Source organism: Rhinolophus sinicus, chromosome 4 (assembly GCF_057876585.1).
Source record: "Rhinolophus sinicus isolate RSI-liver-muscle chromosome 4, RSI-T2T, whole genome shotgun sequence".
NCBI classification, from domain to species: domain Eukaryota; kingdom Metazoa; phylum Chordata; class Mammalia; order Chiroptera; family Rhinolophidae; genus Rhinolophus; species Rhinolophus sinicus.
Genome location: NC_142504.1, coordinates 78,465,567 through 78,485,081, shown reverse-complemented (window position 1 = coordinate 78,485,081; position 19,515 = coordinate 78,465,567). Strand labels below are relative to the sequence as shown.

Genomic DNA, 19,515 nt, shown 5'->3' with positions numbered 1-19,515 from the left:
GTTTAGAGGAACATTTGCAGGCAGAATGAAGAGCTGGTGCAAAGGCACTGAGGCCAGCACATGCCTGTGTGTTCAGGAACAGTACGGAGGAGTGTGGCTGAAGCCTGGAGAGCGAGGAGGAAGAGTAGTGGTGAGAGGCAATGGCACTGGAGGAGGTAGCTGTGTGTGTGTGTGTGTGTGTGTGTGTGTGTGTGTACAGACTATAGGGCATTGTGGACCTCTGAGTAGATTTGGCTTTCACTTTGAACAAAGTGAGACCATAGATGGTTCTGAGCTGCAAAATGATACGATACGACTTAGTTTCTTCATAGGATCACTCTGGGTGCTGTGCGGAGAATACACAGAAGTATCTTTAAAATGCAGTGGAGATGGGAGGGTGGGTGGTGGAGGAATGAAACCACAAGACAAGGGTGTAAGAATCCAACTAGCTTTGCTGATGAAGGGAGTACAGATGGCGACTCTGATGAGCTAAATGCACAAAGCTATGTGGGCTTGATGAAAAAAGTTTAATAAACGCATATGATCACTATTCACCCACTACTTGTTTTATCTGAAATGTAAACTTTCTCTACAAAAATGTTCATATGGTTGAATTGACTTGGATCATTACTGCCTAACATGGGGGAATGATATAATCTAATCAATAGACTGTAAACCCAGGCTCACTTTTTAACAAAGACATTAAAGAATCATCTCATTTTTGCTTCAGAGCCAGCCTCCCTCTCTATGACCGCATCTTTGTTGTTTATTTGATACCTGGAAAGGGGTTCAAAGAGTATTTAATTACATTAAGTGATAATCGTTCTCGTGCCTGCCAATTACTGCCGGTTTTATATTTGTATTCGTGTTTCGATTCTCTCAAAATACATGGTCCTGTGCTTGTACACTCAGAAGAATACTTAAAATTCTTCATTGTTCTTTTGAATTAGACACTGGTAGATATTCTAGACTTCCATCAACAACTAGGGATGGGTTTAAAGTTATGCATAGCCTTTTAACATGATATCCTTTTATGAGCACGTAATGCCCGTACAGAAGGCTAGCACACTTATGCTGTACACGTATGTTTGTAGCAGTTTTACTCATGACAGCTAAAAGATCAGAGACAAAACAAATGCCTATTAACAGGGGAATGAATAAAGAAGTTGTGCTATAGGTAGAACCATACGATGGAGTACCACTCAGGAAACAAAAGGAACAAACTACTGACACAGGCTACAACGTGAATCAATCTCAGTTAGTAATAAACAAAAAAGCCAAGCACTATAAAGTACACACTGTCTGATCCCACTTATATGCAGTTCAAGGACAAGCAAAAGTAATCTGTGGAGAGAGAAATCAGAACAGTGGTTGCATTGGGGTGTGGACTGACTGAGAAGAGAGTCTTCGGGGTGGTGTAAATGTTCTATATCTTGATTGTGGTGTGGATGCCAAGGTGTATACGTTTGTCAAAACTAATTGAACCATACACTTAGTATCTGTGCATTTTAATAACTGTACATTAAACCTATAAGAAACACACTGGCTTTATTGGATAAAATATGCTTCCAGCACCTCTCACTGCTATAGAATTAGTAACGTCTACAATCATTGTGCATCACCCTACACTGCTGACAACGCAAGCATGTCTGCACATTTCTGTGCTTCCTGCTCCCATCACCTAAGTGACTGAGTTCCTTTCATCACTACACCATTTATCCAAGAATGACAGATATGTACTCACTGAATGAGAGAATACCAATGAGAAACTGTAGCTTGAAGCACCTAAGAAACAAGCTGATGTGTGTGGTTTTGCGTTTTGTTTTGTTATTTTTTACCTTGACTCATCCTCTGTAGGTTGGGGAAGGAACAGTTTGGAAGGGCTTTCCACAAGTACAACACTTCGATGGAGGCCAGCACACAAAGTACTCTGGTTGGTGTTTGTTTCCGAAATCTGTCAGCCTGCAAGTAGTTAGAATGATTAGGCTACATTTTTTTAAAAAACAAATTCAAATAAAAATATATACATCAGAGACATTTAAAAATGCACAGTTCATATTCCACACGAACAACCCCTCCTACAAATCTATAAATGCAAATTTTTCTCTATGAAAAATTTTTGCTTTCCAATTTTTAATATACTGGGGAGATAGACACACCACCCATTCATTATTCAACTCAATCTACTATTAAGATTTGGTGTATGTTCTGAAAACTGGGGGATGAATCTAGTTTTGTTTCAGTTTAAATCAAAGGAGCTTATAAAAGCTGGGGGACAAATAACTCAATGGGTTTATATGGAGGATGTAATACTAGATGCCTTTTAGTTATGGTTTTATCAAATTTTTTATTTTTCTCATGAGTCGCAATGCTCTCAGTGGCATTCCTCATTACAATCTACTTTATCTTCTAAGTCATCAAATGTTAATTCAACAAAACTTATAAAACTAAAATCAGAAAACTCAAGATACGAAAAGTTGTCATGTAACCCACAGTAATTCAGCTAAATTTTATTCTTAAAAGTGTAGAATAAATTGGGGATATTGTCCCTAGAGCCCTGGCATTTTTCTTTTCTTTCTTTCTTTTTTTTTGCTGGTATGTTTGATATATACTGTTTTATTTTTTTATTAGGTCAAAATGTGATGTGTTCATTATATTCAGAACCAACAGCCTGTATCTCTTGCCTAGGGTCTGCCTATTTGTAGAAAGTTCCTAACTTTAGACAGATGCTTTCACTCTCCAGATATGCTCATTAGCTCTACAGTCTGTCATATTTCTACTCAGTTAAAACAAAACAAACAAAACCCCAAACAAACTAATGATTTGCAGCAAAACAAGCACTTTCCTTTCAGAGCATAAGTAGGACCAGGGGAGTAAATTTCTTACCACAGTGGTAAATTGCATTCTGCACAGCAAGTAAGTTGCCAGCTTTGAATATGATTTTCTAAAACTTATGCTACGTAGTGTTGGTTAAAAGTGGCCATCATAAATAATATGCCCAATAAGTAGACTTCAACATACCTTTTTCACTGAGAACTGTTCAATCTGATTGTTTTTCCTTTTGAAGAGTTTCTGAACTTCTTTGAAGACAATCTGTGCCCCATCCACATCACCAGTGGCTCCCTGACAAACTGTAAGAAATCATCATTGTATTTCTTAAGTATTAGGGGGGAAATGCCACTCAAGGTTACCTAGGTTGATGGTACTTGGAAATGTTACCTAAGGAAAACAGGCAGCAAATATTTTAAGAGACTATTACATAAAGGACTACACCATCCTGCTGATTGTCGTTCCATTTATTCAACACCTACTTCTCCGGTGCTGGGTTCCTAGAGCTTTCGGGGGACATATGGGAATGCCATGGTCCCACTCTTCTTGGTGTGGAGGTAGTCTCGCACGCAACAAAATCCCCAGCGATTGTCTCAGTGTCCAGTCTAGTTAGAGTCCACATACTCAGAAAGTGGAATATAAAGGAATCTAGGCACAAACAATGAGGAGTCAAGAGGATCCTGAAAGCTTCGTGGTGGAGGGAGGCCATCCCTGTTCCTGGAAAGAAAGTCATGCAAGTCCTATACGTGTTCACTGGCCACCCACTACCAAAAGCCACCAGCCAGGATGTGAAGAAGAAACACATGCTTCTACCCTGAAGAAATGGCAATTTCAGCTGGAGGGTTAAGACACACACACACAGGGCCACAGCTACCGTGTACATAAGAGCGATTGGAGTAGGAGAACCAAAGTGCTTTGGGGAAAGTTCAGAAAGAAAAGGGATTGCTTCTCTTTGGAGTGATCATGGAAGCTTTGACGAGGAGCTAGGAGTTGAGCTGAGTCTTGGCGGATGGTAAGACTGTGACAGTCTGCACAACACCCTCATCCACCCCAAGCCCCAGGCAAAGCCTTAATCACACGCCCTTTGTGTCACCTGCTCTCTCTCTAAACTTCATACCTGGCTTCAGTCCCATCTCCTTCATGAAACTCTACCCACTCGTCTTTGTCCTCCTCTTCTTGATGCCTACGACACTGAAATCATTTCTGTTATTTTTTTTTGGTTAGATGTTATCTTCATTAGATGTCATTTTTCAGTCTCCAGTTGGAACGTATGTGGATTTGCTAGTTGTTCTTTCTATATTTGAGTACCCCTAAAACTAGCTGATTGTGTACTCCCATTTTGGGCTTGGCCACACAGAGCACAGGGTCATGGCATGTCAGACGGGAGCCTACTATCAGCAGGGCCAAAGAAACAGAAGCAGCAAGGGTTGGAGACAGCTGAGGATGTTGAGGTGATGGGAAAGGCAGTAGATTTCTACTGGGAGTAAAGGGATTCAAATATTCAAAGGGAGGGACTTCACCGTACATACAAATATCAAATCATTATTTTGTAGCCTGAAACTAATATAATGCCAATTGTATGTCAATTATACCTCAATAAAAAGATAATTCAAACAAACAACAAGGGGGGAACAACCCCAATCCTAGTTATAGGAGCAGCATTGGTCCAGATGTGGGGTTCTGAATCCATCCAGAACTCATCAGTTGCAGCTATAACACTTCAAAACCAGAAGGAAGCTCAGTTATTGGTTTGTAAAGCAACCCCTTCATGTTATGGATCAGAGGAAGTAGAGGAAAAATTAGGAACATCAGCAGGAAAGTTGACTTGCAAGGTCACACAGTAACCCAATAAAAAAGAGTAATTTCTGTTGCCTTAGCTTGAGGTCTTCCTCAGATAGTTGATAACATTCTTATAGTGTCACATAATATTAAAAAAAGAATGAGTGATCAAGCATAATGAGTCATAAACAGCAACAGTATCAGGATCCGAACCACCTTTTAAGTTCTATGACACTAATACCTGAGATCCTGAAGAATAACCACCACCTACTCCTCTCACAGTAGTTACGGACAGATGCTTTATGAGGTACAGATGACTGAAAGCATGAGAGTCTGACTCATACTAAATTTGAGACCTACGAGGTGTGATCAAAACATACGGTGAATGTTTAAACTAAAAAAAAAAAAGCATTACAGTGAGACAGATTACCATTAATCCCCCTCAAAATACTCCCCCTTACTTCAAATATACTTATTCCAACATTCTTGCCACTTTCTGAAGCAGTTCTGGAAGTCCTCTTTCATGAATGTCTTTAGTTGCGCTGTTGTGGCTGCTTCGATGTCCTGAATCGATTCAAAAGGTTTTCGTTTCATTGCCATTTTGACTTTGGGGAAGAAGTCGCACGGTGCCAGACCCAGTGAATAAGGAGGATGAGGACACAGTGGAACGTTTTTATTTGACAGAAATTGCTGTACCAGAAGCAATATGTGACATGGAACATTGTCATGATGGAGGATGAAGTAAAGACACTCACAAAAGAGATCTTCCAGAACTGCTTCAGAAAGTGGCAAGAAAGAAGGGAGAGTGTGTTAGAAGCAAGGGGGAGTATTCTAAGGGAGATGAATGGCAATGTGTCTTTTACTGTAATGCATTTTTTTAAAATTTAAACATTCACTGTATTTTTTTAATCATACCTCATATCTTACTGTCTGCACAAAGTTCCCCTTGCAGAGGCAGAGACTAGAATCTTCCATGCTTTATCATCTTCTACAATTTGAATAATCCTGAGATTTCCAATAGTTGGAGGATAAATGCTCTATATAGCATTTAGTTCTTCATGTTCTACTTTCAACAAACATGAAAAAAGAGAGCTGCCCACGACTGATTATTTGACCCATTACATGTTAACAATTGTTGGTTTGTTGTGCAGGTCTCTCTTTTTTGATTCATTCACTCTTCAACATGTTGGGCCCTCTGAGGCCGCTCAATAAATAGCTGCTGCTTTAATCTGAGATGGCTGCAAATTCTGTAAAACAATTCTTAAAGTGTGAGACAGGGTATACTAATCAGTATATTGAAAATAATCCTATTTAGACATAAGTTACAGAGCTATATGAAAAAGGATGCCCTGTGGGGATTGCAGCAAGGAGTGTGGAGATAAAGGGGTTTCATCCGGATGGCTAATGGACTGCAGCTTAGGAACATCCAGGATGTACATATCGGCCACTGTTAATTGCATTGATAGTTTAGTCAGTTAAGGGGATAGAATGACAGGAGGTGTTTCATTAAATCCAAACTCATTATTATTCAGAGACATAAGAAGACATTAAAATGATGTTTGGATTATTATTATTATTTTATTTACTTGAATTTTAAGTAAAAGCATCACTTGTATGGCTGTGTACAGAGAATTCATCATTAGAGCCAGAAAATGTACAGCCACCACTTGGGTTTCTTCAATTCTGACCTCTGCAATTCTACATCACAAGGGCATTTATTTATCTCAGGACACAGACAACCCTTTCGTCCACCAGGTGGCAGTACATCTTTAACTATCTCCTCATACACGGGCAAAAAGGCAAGATGCTCATAACCATATCAGAAATTAGCAGTACGTCTGCTATAAAACACGCAGTGTTGAAACACCTCGTGTTCCTCAGAATCACACTGTGAATAAAACAGGCTTAATAGGTAAAACAAGGTTGCAGCAGACTAATCAAAATCTATGCAACTTGGTAACCAAGGACTAACAATCCAAACAAAGATATTAACAATGAAAAAAGACATGTGAAATTCTTAAATACTCTTTAAATTCCTAATAAATAAAATTATACATTTTAGAAAATAAAGGAGAGGGGTAAGGTTGAGACTGCTTAGGGTAAAATGCACGAACACAGAGAGAAAACCTTGCAATAAGCATTTCCAAGACAGAGCACGTGACCAAACCAGTCCAGCGGGGGAGGTTGGGGAAGACGCGTGGTGCGTGGTGCCTATTACTGAAATGCCCCGAGTTCTGCTGGGTCAGCGAACTCTGTATTTTGCTGCTATTTACTTGGCAGCACAAATCATTCATGGGGTAATTTTTTTAGCTGAGAAAATTGAGAGAGAACACAACTTCTGCATGCTCCCGCCCTCATCCTTGCATCTGCCCACACGTGTGCGCTAAATCATGGTAGAAGACGTGTACTCACCCGCAGTTAAATAGGCATAATAGCACTGGGACCACCTGGACTCATTTTTCAGCCTCTCAAAGGAATCAAATGCATCCTTGAAATTGAGCTCTATCATGCTGCACCAACCTGTGAGAGAAGTATCCTTAGTATACAGTCCTCCAGTGCTGTGGTGAGCTTCACACCCCGTCTCTAAGCTACAGATCTCTGATCCTGTATCTTTCTCTGTGAGTGTTGTACATACAGTACGTGAAAACTTAAAAAAATTATCTTTTTTCTCTAAAATATATTCAATGTCACATTTTGAGTAAAACAAGGCACTTCTGATTTCACAACCAATTACGCAGTATAGAGAAAAGGGATGTAAAGATTTCTATAGAAATACTCCATTTTTGTCTCCTACAGCTGTGAGATTAACCCAAGCACAGCAGTACTTCTCCAAGAGCAGGCACAAGCACAGAAAAAGCAGCATCATTAGGTTTTTTATATATATATATAAAATATATATATACATATATATATACTTTTAAAAATTGTCTATCTATCTATCTATCTATCTATCTATCTATCTATCTATCTATCTATCTATCTATCTATCATCTATCTGTCTATCTATCTAGACTAAGTCTTCAAGCACTCACTTGCTTATTAATGATTCTATTAATTCTTTCACTGTTGTGAGAAGAAGACAGCAAGCCAGCCAGAAATTAAGTGCCTGCCCACCCTCCCTCTGTAGGCTGGTGGCAGAGCTGAGAAAGGACCCCATCTTTTCCAGATCTAAACGGAATTAGACTGTCATTCTGGTAAGGATTAGCAGCAACAAAAATGCAAAGAATTTTATCCCCACTCTTGTAATAGTATCTCCCATCCACTGAGCCCTTCTGTGTGGCCAAGCATGTGGCAGCCACGGGGTACAATTCTCTCTAATCCCACTATTGCCTTGCAAAGGTGGCTGGTGGTGTGCGCACTATACCAAGGAGAAAATCTAAGGCATGAAGAGGTCTTGTGACTTGCTCAAGGCCACACAGCTAAAAAGAGGGAAAAAAACTGAGGATCACAGGCCAATGCTCTTTCCTGCGTATGATACTGTCACCATAAAAAGACAATTCTGGTTATCAGGTACGTCATAAAGCAATTGTATCATCTTGGACTTGCCATCTGAACTATAGGGAGGAGGGGGATCCATACTGCCAGAAAAGTCAGTGTAAAATTCTATGGGATACGATATGAAGTTGGCATATTTTAGTGTAAAAAGTGGGGCTAATTATTTCTACCCTGTAACAGAAATCAGGGCAAGATTTGAACAAACTACAGGTAGGAGGTAACTCTGAACCTGAAAAAGAAGCCTGAGTTCTGAGTTTGCTACTTTTCTCCAGAGTTAAGCTTCTGAAGGCCTTAGTGTTGGGTTGGATGATTTCCAGACTTCCTTCTGCTCTGGCATTCTGTACTACCACAGGCCTTGAAACGGTGCCTGAAAAAATCACCAAAGCTGGGTTTATTTCACTCAAGTTCTTTGAAATGCATTCCATTCCAACTTATGGCTACCAAACAGAGCACTGGAAGAGTTTAGATGACATAAAAATACATTTTCCACTGCACTATGCTTCATTCCCACCCTAACCATAATGGGCATATAAAATATAATATTGCTTACTGGGTGGCTCCCAGTCTTTGAGTTTGCACTTTTCTCTAAAAAGATTCAGGAAGACAATTATGTCCACAGCAGGCAAGCCAGTGGCAGGCAACACCGGGCCCCACCTGACAGCTATCAACTGCCACCCCAGGGCTCTTCACGTGTTCTTCCATCTCTGTGCAGATTGCCTTTTGTGTCCCAATTCCCCTTTAATTCCCATCACGACCTCATCATGTTCCCTTTCTCTACCCCTTCTTCATTCCTCTTGTATGTGCTATACGATATGACCTTGTAGTATTGGGCTGAAATTCTAAAAAGTATGAACCCTTATGAAACATTTGTTGTTGTTGCTTCAAGCCCAAAGTTGTACTTATGCTTGTCAGCAACTGAAACGTAAAAGGATTATGGCATTACTAATGTAACAGGACAGAATTTTAGTGCAGTCAAGAAAATAATCTTAGCAACAAATTTGGGGAAGGAGGAGGGACATCTTCAGCAAATAAATACTTCTGTTTATAAATTAATCTCCAGGCGGGTAGGAGCCAAAGGAGGCAGCTAACATGGCGAGGGCCGTCTGTGTGCCAGGCACCTGCCTGAGGCTCAGCCGGGTCATTTCTTCTGAACCTCACAACTACGACGAGGGGAGGCACCTTAACTTCAATGGCAACTGAGGACCTACGCACTTCTCCTAGGCCCCTGAGCTGGTGGGTAGAAGAGCTGGGACTGGAAGCCACACGCCCAGCTCGCTCCTATGCCATATTTTTCTCCTCAGGTAAATATTGGTGGGGGGAAGAGGAAATAGTTTTGTGCAGTCAAATAAGTTATTTACAAGCAGTTTTCAGTCAATTCATTTCATATTGATTAACACTGATCACACCTATTATACTAAATCCAAACTACTATATGAAATAAGGAGAATCATTGAGATAAGCTTCATTACTTCTGCTGTGATAACAAAGTCCTATTATTACAAATGGCAGCAAGCATTTTCTAAAGATACAAACTGCAAGTGTTAATAATGAAAAAGTGCACAAGAAGGAATTACTTGCATGACAGAAGCTGACATAAGCTGAGTGCATTAATAGATGCACTCATAGTTATTTCATGACAAGAAGCTACACAGACATTTCATATTTACCAATTTCATACAGACACACATGTTGGATTTCTCTCTGATCTACTGCGAGTTCCAAAGCCGTGTGGAAGGAAGCCAAGGCACTGTTGATCTGACACTAGGAAAAAGAGACAACAGAGTTACTGGCGAATCTGCTGTTAACACTGTAATATGATAATTCAGAAGCATCTTTTCCCTTAAGGGCTATTTAAAACCAATGAAGAAGTAAAGAAGAAAGTGATTTAAAGATTTTTTATGGGAAACGCTCCAATTTGCCTCACACAGTGTGAGATGAACCTAAGCGCACGGGGCTTCTTTCACTCAGGCAGGAGATTCCACCAGTGAAGGACTCAGCTCACGCCCACCTTCTCCCAGCCGCCTTCAATCTTGTGCAACAGAACCGATTCTGTTATAAAATTTGCTAATCTAGCTCCTTGCTACCAGATAAGTCGTATGAGGGTAGGGACTGTATTTTGTCTTCCTGTGTACACCCACCCCGGGCCCGGAAAGACTCAGTCAGTGCTGAGTGACTGCATGAAGACAGTCCATTAGTCCAGCCCTCAGCACTCTCTCCTTCTGCAACTCATTCTCCACCATACAACTGAGAGTGATTCTATATCCCAGAATACTGCTCTCCGACTGCTTCTGGTCATCACATCTATCCCAACGCTTCAGAAATTCTCTGAGGATCCAGACTGTAGTTCTGACTTTTGCTTTCATCGAGCACTGTCTAAAACCCAATACTCTCTCCAATGTCTGTTCTACTTATTCCTGGTTAAATACATTTAGAGTTTCCTTCCACTAAAGATCTCTCTCCGCGTCTGCCAACTCGATGCCACAAGCACCTGATCAGAGCACCTAACAAGCATCACCAGGATCAGAAGGGTTAGATTGAATCCTAAACACAGCAATGGCAGGTGTTAAGTATCGAGCATCGGTAATGAACGCAAATCCTAAACGCCAAAGATCTGCCAGTCTGCTCTCAGTGATGCACGCCTAGGAGCATTTCTTGTTGTTCCACTGCTGTCAGCACTGCTCTCCCTGCCCTGCACTCAGCCCTCCTCCCCATACTCTCCTCTCTTGATCTTCACCACTCCCTTCCCAAGGTCCCTCATGCTCTCTCCTCTTCCTGGCAGCTGGGGTGGGGGCGGGGCGGGGCATGAAGTGTCTTGGGAGAGGGGTTGCCCTTAGAACCAGCCCCTACCATGTTCCTTGGCTCTGTTAGTGATTGATGCATGGTCACTGCAGCAGGCCCCTAGGACACAATACACCTCAGTGATGAGTCAGCCAGGAGATCTTGAGGACAGTCTGTGACTCAGGGACATTAGAAGTCAAATGACTCATTAACCAAGGACATGGCTGGCTCAGTAACTGCTCATGCTCCATTATTCTGTTGTCAGGAAGATCAGCCCATAGCGTTCAAGCCCTTCTCACTATCCACGAATGCTGACCAGGTAGCCACGGAAGACACATGTCAATGTATCACTAATTACCGTTCTCAAGTAGCTTAGTCTCTCAAGCAGCTAGTTGGAGAAACCTCACGGAAATGTAGAAGAGACCCGCAACTCTGAAGTTCGACACTCACAGTGACTGTAAGCTCAAGGCCAAAATATGAATGAGGTGAAACATCAATCCATTGTTTATGAAGAACATATGTGTGTGGAGAGAGAGACCTGGACCCTCATTACAAACAGCTAACTTTTCCGTTTATGGATCAACAGTTCTTTTCCTGCGTCACACATGCAGTCGATTTAACATATTTACACAGAAACCAGTCTTAGGGATTCTGTTCTTCACGTATCTCCCCAGTTCACTAAGTTAATGACATTCAAATATCACACACAGGGTATTTCTGGATAAGCCATCACTACCAAGCTGTCCCCAACTGGGTTTAGTGCATGACAGTGCAATGTCACAATACCCTTCAGAGGACAGACAACTACTTGCTGAACATTTATTTATTGGGTAACGTCTACGTGCCTGGGATGGTACCAGGCTCTGGAGATACACAGACTAGTCAAAACCAAGCTCTGAATGCAAGTAAAGCAAAAAGGAACAAAACAATATTTGTATCAGCATCCATTCTCTTAACTCTTTCAAAATCTCTCTGAGACAGTGATATGTTAGTTCCATTTTCAGATGAAGAAACTGAAGTTCAAAGAGGTCAAGCAGGTTGTTCAAGGTCAACAAGCTAACAACTGACTAGTATTCAAACTCTGCTCCCATTTCCTCCAGAATAGGCTTTTTTCAGGAAGAGTGTGTGCAAGTGTGATTCAGAATCTTGCAATGAGGGACAATAGCTTGCATTATCCAGGTGTGTACTGAATGCAATCACAAGTGTCCGTATAAAAGGGAGGCAGAGAGAAAGAGTCGGTACACATAAAAGAGGAGGCAATGTGACCACAGAGGCACAGGTTGGAGTGATGTGGCCACAAGCCCCAGCCTGCAGGCAGCCAGCCACTAGTGGTTGCAAGAGGCAAGGAAAAGATTCTCCCCAGAGTCTCCAGAGGGAGCACTCACCTGCCAGCGCCTTGATTTCATCCCAGGCCAAATGATAGGACTTCTGGCCTCCAGAATTATGAGAAAGTTAAATTTGTATCATTTTAAACCATCAAATTTGTGGTAATTTGTTACAAGCCTTAGAAAATATAGTGTATTTCTTTAAAAATTAAACTGGGAAGAAAGCACCATGGTCTTTCTGTTATGAGCACTCTAAGAAAGCTGGAAAGTACTGAGACCACTTACGGAGCTTAATGACATTATCTCAAGAGTAAGCAAAACTCCAAAATTAATTCTAGTTCTATTCTGATCACTCACTGAGGAATTACAATGAACAGCCATTAAAACAGTGGAAGTATATTTCCCCTATTTTTCACCAAAATAATTTAAAATAAAAATGATCTGTGTGAGTTTTTATAATTACCAATTAAACTACCCATGACACTGCAGAGAAAGGAGAATTATCCTCAATTTGATACTTGTTTCTCAGTTTAGTTTTTAAAATAAATATACACACCCTGGCCTGAAGAGAATATAGAAAATAGGCTGGTATGAAAAAGCCATGAAGCCAAGAATTACACAGCAGTACCATATAGATTTTTGTCTCGTGAATTACACATTGGCATGCTGTGTTACAAAAATGAAGCTTTAGTTTCCTTGGTGGTAAAATGAGAAAAGAAATGTTGGCTAGTTATATCTGATTTCAGAGGAGACCCTAATGAACAAATACACAAATTTTTGCCAAATTAAGTGGAGTATATTTATGGCCAAATTAAAACCAGCACCTTTTATAGGTATTGCATTATTATTATAGAGATATAGCGTATTTTTTTCAATTATTCAAGGCTTCCTTCTTGACAGGTGTACTCCTAAGTTATAATATTTGTGGCAACTGTAAAAGGGATTTGTTCCTCCATTTTATTCTCTAAGTGGATGTTGCTGGTGTGTAGGAAAACTCAGGATTTTTGCTAATTGATTTTGCACGTCACATTATTATACTCTTATCAATTCTCATAATTCTTTGTGGGCAGATGTTTTCAGAGAGATATTCAAATTATTTGCAAATAATGAGTTATTTTATAATCTTTTTTTTTTTTTTTTTTTTTTTTTTTTTTTTTTTTACCACGTACAATAGACATATAATTAGCTAGAACCACCAGGTAAAATACTGAGTATTCGCAAGCAGGGCATGCATTCTTGTTTCTTTCCCTCCTTTCATGAGGACAGTCTAAAGTAGTACTGGTAAACAATTTGTTGTACATTTTTAGTAGATGCTATTTTCACCAAATAGAGAGATTTCCTTTCTAGTTCTAATTTTCTAATAGCTTTTATTTTTAAAGTACATTTTATTAAATACAATTTGGGCATCTTTGATAGGATTGTATGGTTTTATCAATTACTTCCATAATAAAGAGAATAATAGAAAAACATTTCCTGAGGTTGAACCATGCTTGCCTTTTTGGAGTAATCCCTACTAGGTCGTAATATGGCATTTAAAAAGTACATTATTAGATGTGATTTGCTAATATTTATTTAGAATGTACATATTCAGAATCATGTTGACTTAGTTTTTTGTTTAGTGCTCTCCCCTGTGAAGTTTGGTATTAGGATAATGCCAGAACTTGCTGACTTGTAGAAAATATTTCCATATTTTCTATGCTCTATGTAAATAACTAGTTTACTATAGAGCCATCTCTTTCAATGAAATAATTCTTTAAAAATGTTTCAATTACCATAATTTAATTTTTTTTCTTTTACTGGGAACACAATGTAGCAAAGAATATTACAGTTTAGACAATAGGACCATATTTCAGTGCCATCCTTCATAACCAACACAATTGTGGACCTTACGAAATAATGTGTTTTGTTTAAATTTGGCAGATGAGCAGGAAGTAACAAAAGGGATGGAGGAGTGGCCAATGAGCCTGGAGGAAAAGCAGGAGCATACAAAATCGCTGAAGGCAAGGAAAGGGAAGAGGGAATGAGCAACACTGAACAGAAATCCAACTGCAGGAAATTAGTTCCCGTAGAAACATGGTTGATGAGGGCTATATTTAAAGAGATAATGTGGAGCAAGCAGATATAAAACGGATACAAAAAGAGGATATAAGGATATTAAGAAGAGTCCTCTGAAATTCCTAATTAATAAAATCCTATGTATAAGAAAGGGACCGCCCAAGGTAAATAACATAAGACATGAAAGAGCCTTAGCAAATAAAAGATGGTGGTGACCTTGAAACACATTTCTAGGAAATATGACAGAGGATTGCAGTGAGTCCCTAAGAACAGGATCACAATAAATACGATGTGTTACTGCTGATTGCACATAGATTATCGATTAGTAAAATATACATAGATTTCTATACCACAGGGATGATCTGTGAACCTCCATTTGTCCTTTCATGGTCTGCACAAATTTCTGACATAAGAACTCCTACAGAGCTATTGTGAATAACTGTTGAGAAGATATAGATCTATAGCTGGTAATTATAGTCAATACTATCTAGCAAAAGGTAAATACTAGTTATTACTAGAATGTAAGATTTTTATCTGCTCTTTGTACTTTGTATTTTACCATGTTCCCAAATGAATATGCATTATTTAGACATAACAAGGTAGCTGAAAATGTATGTTCTGATGTTGAGCCTTTAAAGAAGGCTGCCTTAACAAGCCTGTTCTGGTCTGTTCATCATCGCCATCAAAGCTAACGTGTGGTGCTCTCATGTCGCGGGCAAGATGGCCAACAGTTTTGGTAGCTCAATGAGACAATCTGTGTGCTTTGTTAGAGGTAGAGCCGCTGAAACTGAACCTGTTTGTTCAGACTCCAGGGCCAACACTCCTCACCTCCATGTTCCACTGCCTCCTCATTCTACAGACAGTCTCCCCTCCCTCAGGTCCCACCTCCTCCATCCCCACTTCCCCAGTCATCCCCACCCACAAGGGTCACCCATTCATTTGTCACTTTCCTTTTACTGCCTTTTCATGCGTTCACATTGCTATGTTCGTAATTAGATTTTAAGATTCTTTTTGGGGCAGGGCCTTTTTCTATTTCTCTCTGCATCCCCCAGAAGGCCTTTTACATCATAGGCAACACATCTCTGATTATGTACAAATAATGGCATATAGTGGTTATGTTTTCAGCACCTCCAAAAGAATGGACAGCAATCCCCTTGAAAAGTGAGTTATGTAACCAAATGTACCACTAATGGTAGAGGAACTGAATAATGCACCAGTTATAAGATTTCCTTGGTCTCTCAACAGTTATGCACACTATTTTGACAAAATCTGTGATGGAAAGTGCTTTACAGTGTGGATTTACAACCTAGACACATTCTGTCTAAATAGGAAAAACCTTGACCAAGTACCATATGCTTAGCACTTTACCGTATCCATATTACATTATTTAAGGCAGACAGGGAAGTTACTGCCTTATTTATTTATTTGTTTGACAAGACACAGGCTAAGAAAGCTCAAGCAGCCAGTAAGTGAGCCCATTTTGAGCTGAGCTCATGCTTTTTCAGCTGTAACATGCTGCCTTTTAAAATTACAGAAAAATGCAGTAAATTTAAAATAAATGTGTTAAAGATGCTATCAAAGAATTAAAAAAACATTGAAGAAGATAATGCAAAAAACTAACTCGGAAAAACAAAGACGACAGAAATATAGAATACACTAATATGCAACAGTCACACTACTCAAAAGAAGACAGTAATTCAAGATAAACAGACAAACCTAGAAAATAGATGGAGATGATCTAATATGCATAGAGACTTGTATGAGAGAAACAAATAGAAGCCATACTCAGGAAAGCGATTTTGAAAAGCTGTCCTAGAACTGAATGGCGTTCTGTTCTTTATAAAGGATATCAAAGGGCAAGCTGCTACTTGGGTTTTTTTCAAAGAGGAATTAAAGACAAGTTGAAGAAAGCAGAAATAATACAGGTACCAAGTTTCCCCGAAAATAAGACCTAGCCAGACCATCAGCTCTAATGTGTTTTTTGGAGCAAAAAGTAATGTAAGACCCGGTATTACATATTATATTATATTCCTGGTCTTATATTAAAATAAGACTGGATCTTATATTAATTTTTGCTCCAAAAGATGCATTAGAGATGATGGTCCAGCTAGGTTTTATTTTCAGGGAAACACGGTAGTTCTCAAGATTAAAGAACCATAAAAATGTACAACAGCTTTGCTGAGATACATTCCACACACAGGCATACATTGGAGATACTGTGGGTTTGGTTCTAGACCAGCACAATAAAGTGAGTCACGCGAAGTTTTTTGGTTTCCCAGTGCATATTGCAGTCTGTTAAGTGTGCAATAGCAGTATGTTTAAAAAAACCAACGTAGATACCTTAATTAAAAATATTGCTAAAAAATGCTAACCATCATCTGAGATGTTACAATAACATCAAAGGTCATTGGTCACAGATCACCATAACAAATGTCAAAATGAAAAACATTTGAAATACTTTGAGAATTACCAAAAGGTGACATAGACACACGAAGTGAGCAAACGCTGTTGGAAAAATGACACCAAAAGACTTGCTCAACACAGGCTGCCACAAACCTTTAATTTGTAAAAAATGTAGTATCTGTGAAGCGCAATAAAACAGAGTATTCCTGTAGCAGGAAGTTCATACTTTTAGTATACAATTAAGTGGCTTTTAGTACATTCACAGAACCATAAAATTGGAACGCTGGAAGTCTTAAAAATTATGTTGCCTAGTGTTTCTGAAAGTGTGTTCTATTGAACCCTTCTATTTTTACAGGCTACTGTATGAAAAAGAATTTTTCTGATCAAATAAATTGGGTAAACACGGCACACATATCTGCATATTTTACCTCCCTCATGTTGCAAAATAAAGTCTCTGAGAAACCCCAGGATACCCTGATTGACCTGACAGAGAACCTCTCCTTGTGGAACACGTACAAACTGGTCATCAAAGCAACTGCTCAGGGTGGATGATGTTTCAGAAAACACCGATTTATTCCAAACCCCTAATTTTCCAGGTAAAAACAACAGTGCCATGGAAGGTTGGCTGGCTTGACTGAGGTCTCACAGCTCTCTCCAATGTGTGAGCAACCAAATGGAAGCAGAGAGTGTTCTTACTGTTAATGATAGGGCTGAAACCAGATCCCCAGATTTTGAATCCAGTACTCTTTCTCCAACGCTACACATCAAAACCTGAAGCTCTGAAGCAATACGACAACAAATTCCCAGAGCAAACAAGTCCTCTACAAGAAACCACAGAGAAATGAGGACTGGTACACTGAAGAAAGAAACACACAGATGTAAGAAACCAGTGTGCCACACATTAAGAGTCCAAAATCATAAAGGAAACCAGAAAAGGTCAATATACTATGAGAAAATATAAAATTTCATAGAAGAGCTCTAGAAGAGTAGTACCTACCCCTAGACAAGGGGTAGGTTTCTTAAAACTAGGCTTTGTGTCACCCCTCAGTGGGAGTTTACTATACATTTATTAGCATCAGAAGAGTGAGAAACACAGAAGAATTGGAATGCTGACTGCATGAATAGGTAAACCCGTGTTTAAAATAGGAGAAAAACAAATGGTCATGTTTCCAATCTGATATGAAGGGACAATCTACCCCCCAAATATGAGGTAGAAGTGAAAACAAACCAGAACAATAAACACAACCCTGAAGGGCAAAGAAACAATACACATGCATCCCATACACTGTGTATCCTATACAGTCCATTCACTTTGAACAAGAAACTCCTCTCTGAGAAAGGAGATTTGCATTGAGAAACAAAATTCAATGCTCTGTTCATTCCCGGGTCATCCCTCTTCCACCTGCCTCTGTCCACCAAATGCTCTATTCCCACTGAGACTGGATCTCCCAGAGTCTTGCCTTTTCTGGGTACTGGGCTTGACTGCAAGCTCATCTTCCATGCTGTTACCTCTACTGCAAATTCCTACTAATCCCCGAGAGCCAGCCCAAATACCCCCACTGCTGGGCCGTCTTTCCCAGCTGTGAGGGTTGCACTATGGGTGAGTCATACCATAATTTACCCTCCTGTTTCTCAAAGCCTGGCCATGTCTGCTTCTGCTTACACGCCTACCTGCCATTTGGTCCTTATCTCCCAGTGCATGAGCTCTGCAGTTGTCACCATTAGTACCACGGCCCTAACAGCAGCCACAGCGGTGCCACCATCATTACAGCCAACAACTGGCACTCACTCAGAGCTCCATCGGCAGCACAGGCCTCCCAGATTACCACCTCACTGAATCCTAACAGCAAATTGTGCCTCACGTACCTCTAGGGTCCCCATTCACTGAGGAGGGAAGGCTTAAAGCGATCAAGGGTCTCATCAAAGGGCCCTTGGCGAGAGTGAGGAGCCAGGACTCAGCCCAGGCAGTTGGCCTCTATAGCTGAGCCCTTAGGCTCCTTCCAGGCAGAGACGAGGGTCACACACAGCCTCAACAAGGCTCCAGACTGAGCAAGCCTCACCACACAATTTACTGAATGACACGACTATGATTAAGCACACCACCAAAAAAACGCTGGCAATGAGTATCTAATAACACTAAGCGTTTAGATAGCTGATGGGGTTTCAAGGCAGGCCACTCCAAAATGTGCCACTTTGGCATACTGATTATTTTGAACTAAAGTTACTTGAAAAACAGTTGGTACAAGAAGGACACCGTGACCCCTCTCTGTCTCCCTGAAAGCAGGAAATAAATTTCTCGCGTGAAAGGTACCCCCTCTGCACAAGGAGACAGAGAGACATCCTTATCACCAGAGACGGGGAACTCAGAGCTGAGAACGCTGTATAAAGAAACTCCTCTTAGTTTCTTCACTATTTAGTCCCCTGCCTAAGTTTCTTTGTCTCCTCATTTATTCACAAATGTATTATTTCTTTGTCTAAAGGGATAAACAGCCTGCTCTGGTCATTTCTTAGGTCCCTTATCTATGGGATCTCCGTTAAGTATGAAGTTAACGTATATATATATGTATATATGTCATATATAATATGTAACTTATTAGCAAATAAAAGCTAAACACACATAACTGTGGAATTGCTGGGTTATATGGTAGATCTATGTTTAATGTTTTGAGGAACTGCCAAACTGTTTCCCAAAGTGGCTGCAGTATTTTACATTTCCACCAGCAATGAATAAGGGTCCCAATTTCTCTACATGCTTGCCTACACCTGTTATTGGCTGTCTTCATTATAGTTAGCCTGGTGGATGTGAAATAGCATCTTGCCTGGTTTTGATTTGCATTTCTTCATAATGACTTATGATGTCAGGCATCTTTTT

At 40.0% G+C, this 19,515-nt stretch overlaps 1 protein-coding gene across 1 annotated transcript in view; it reads right to left on the bottom strand.

The window, feature by feature from the left end:
* The window catches only part of TTC39C (tetratricopeptide repeat domain 39C), a 98,589-nt gene that overhangs the window by 5,138 nt on the left and 73,936 nt on the right, over positions 1 to 19,515 (bottom strand). Inside the window, exons 7-10 of the mRNA XM_074340220.2 lie at positions 9,750 to 9,843; positions 7,000 to 7,107; positions 3,001 to 3,110; positions 1,818 to 1,941 (exon numbers count right to left, since the gene is read on the bottom strand). Coding sequence (XP_074196321.1) covers positions 1,818 to 1,941; positions 3,001 to 3,110; positions 7,000 to 7,107; positions 9,750 to 9,843 — 436 coding nt within the window. The remainder of the gene's footprint in view (positions 1 to 1,817; positions 1,942 to 3,000; positions 3,111 to 6,999; positions 7,108 to 9,749; positions 9,844 to 19,515) is intronic.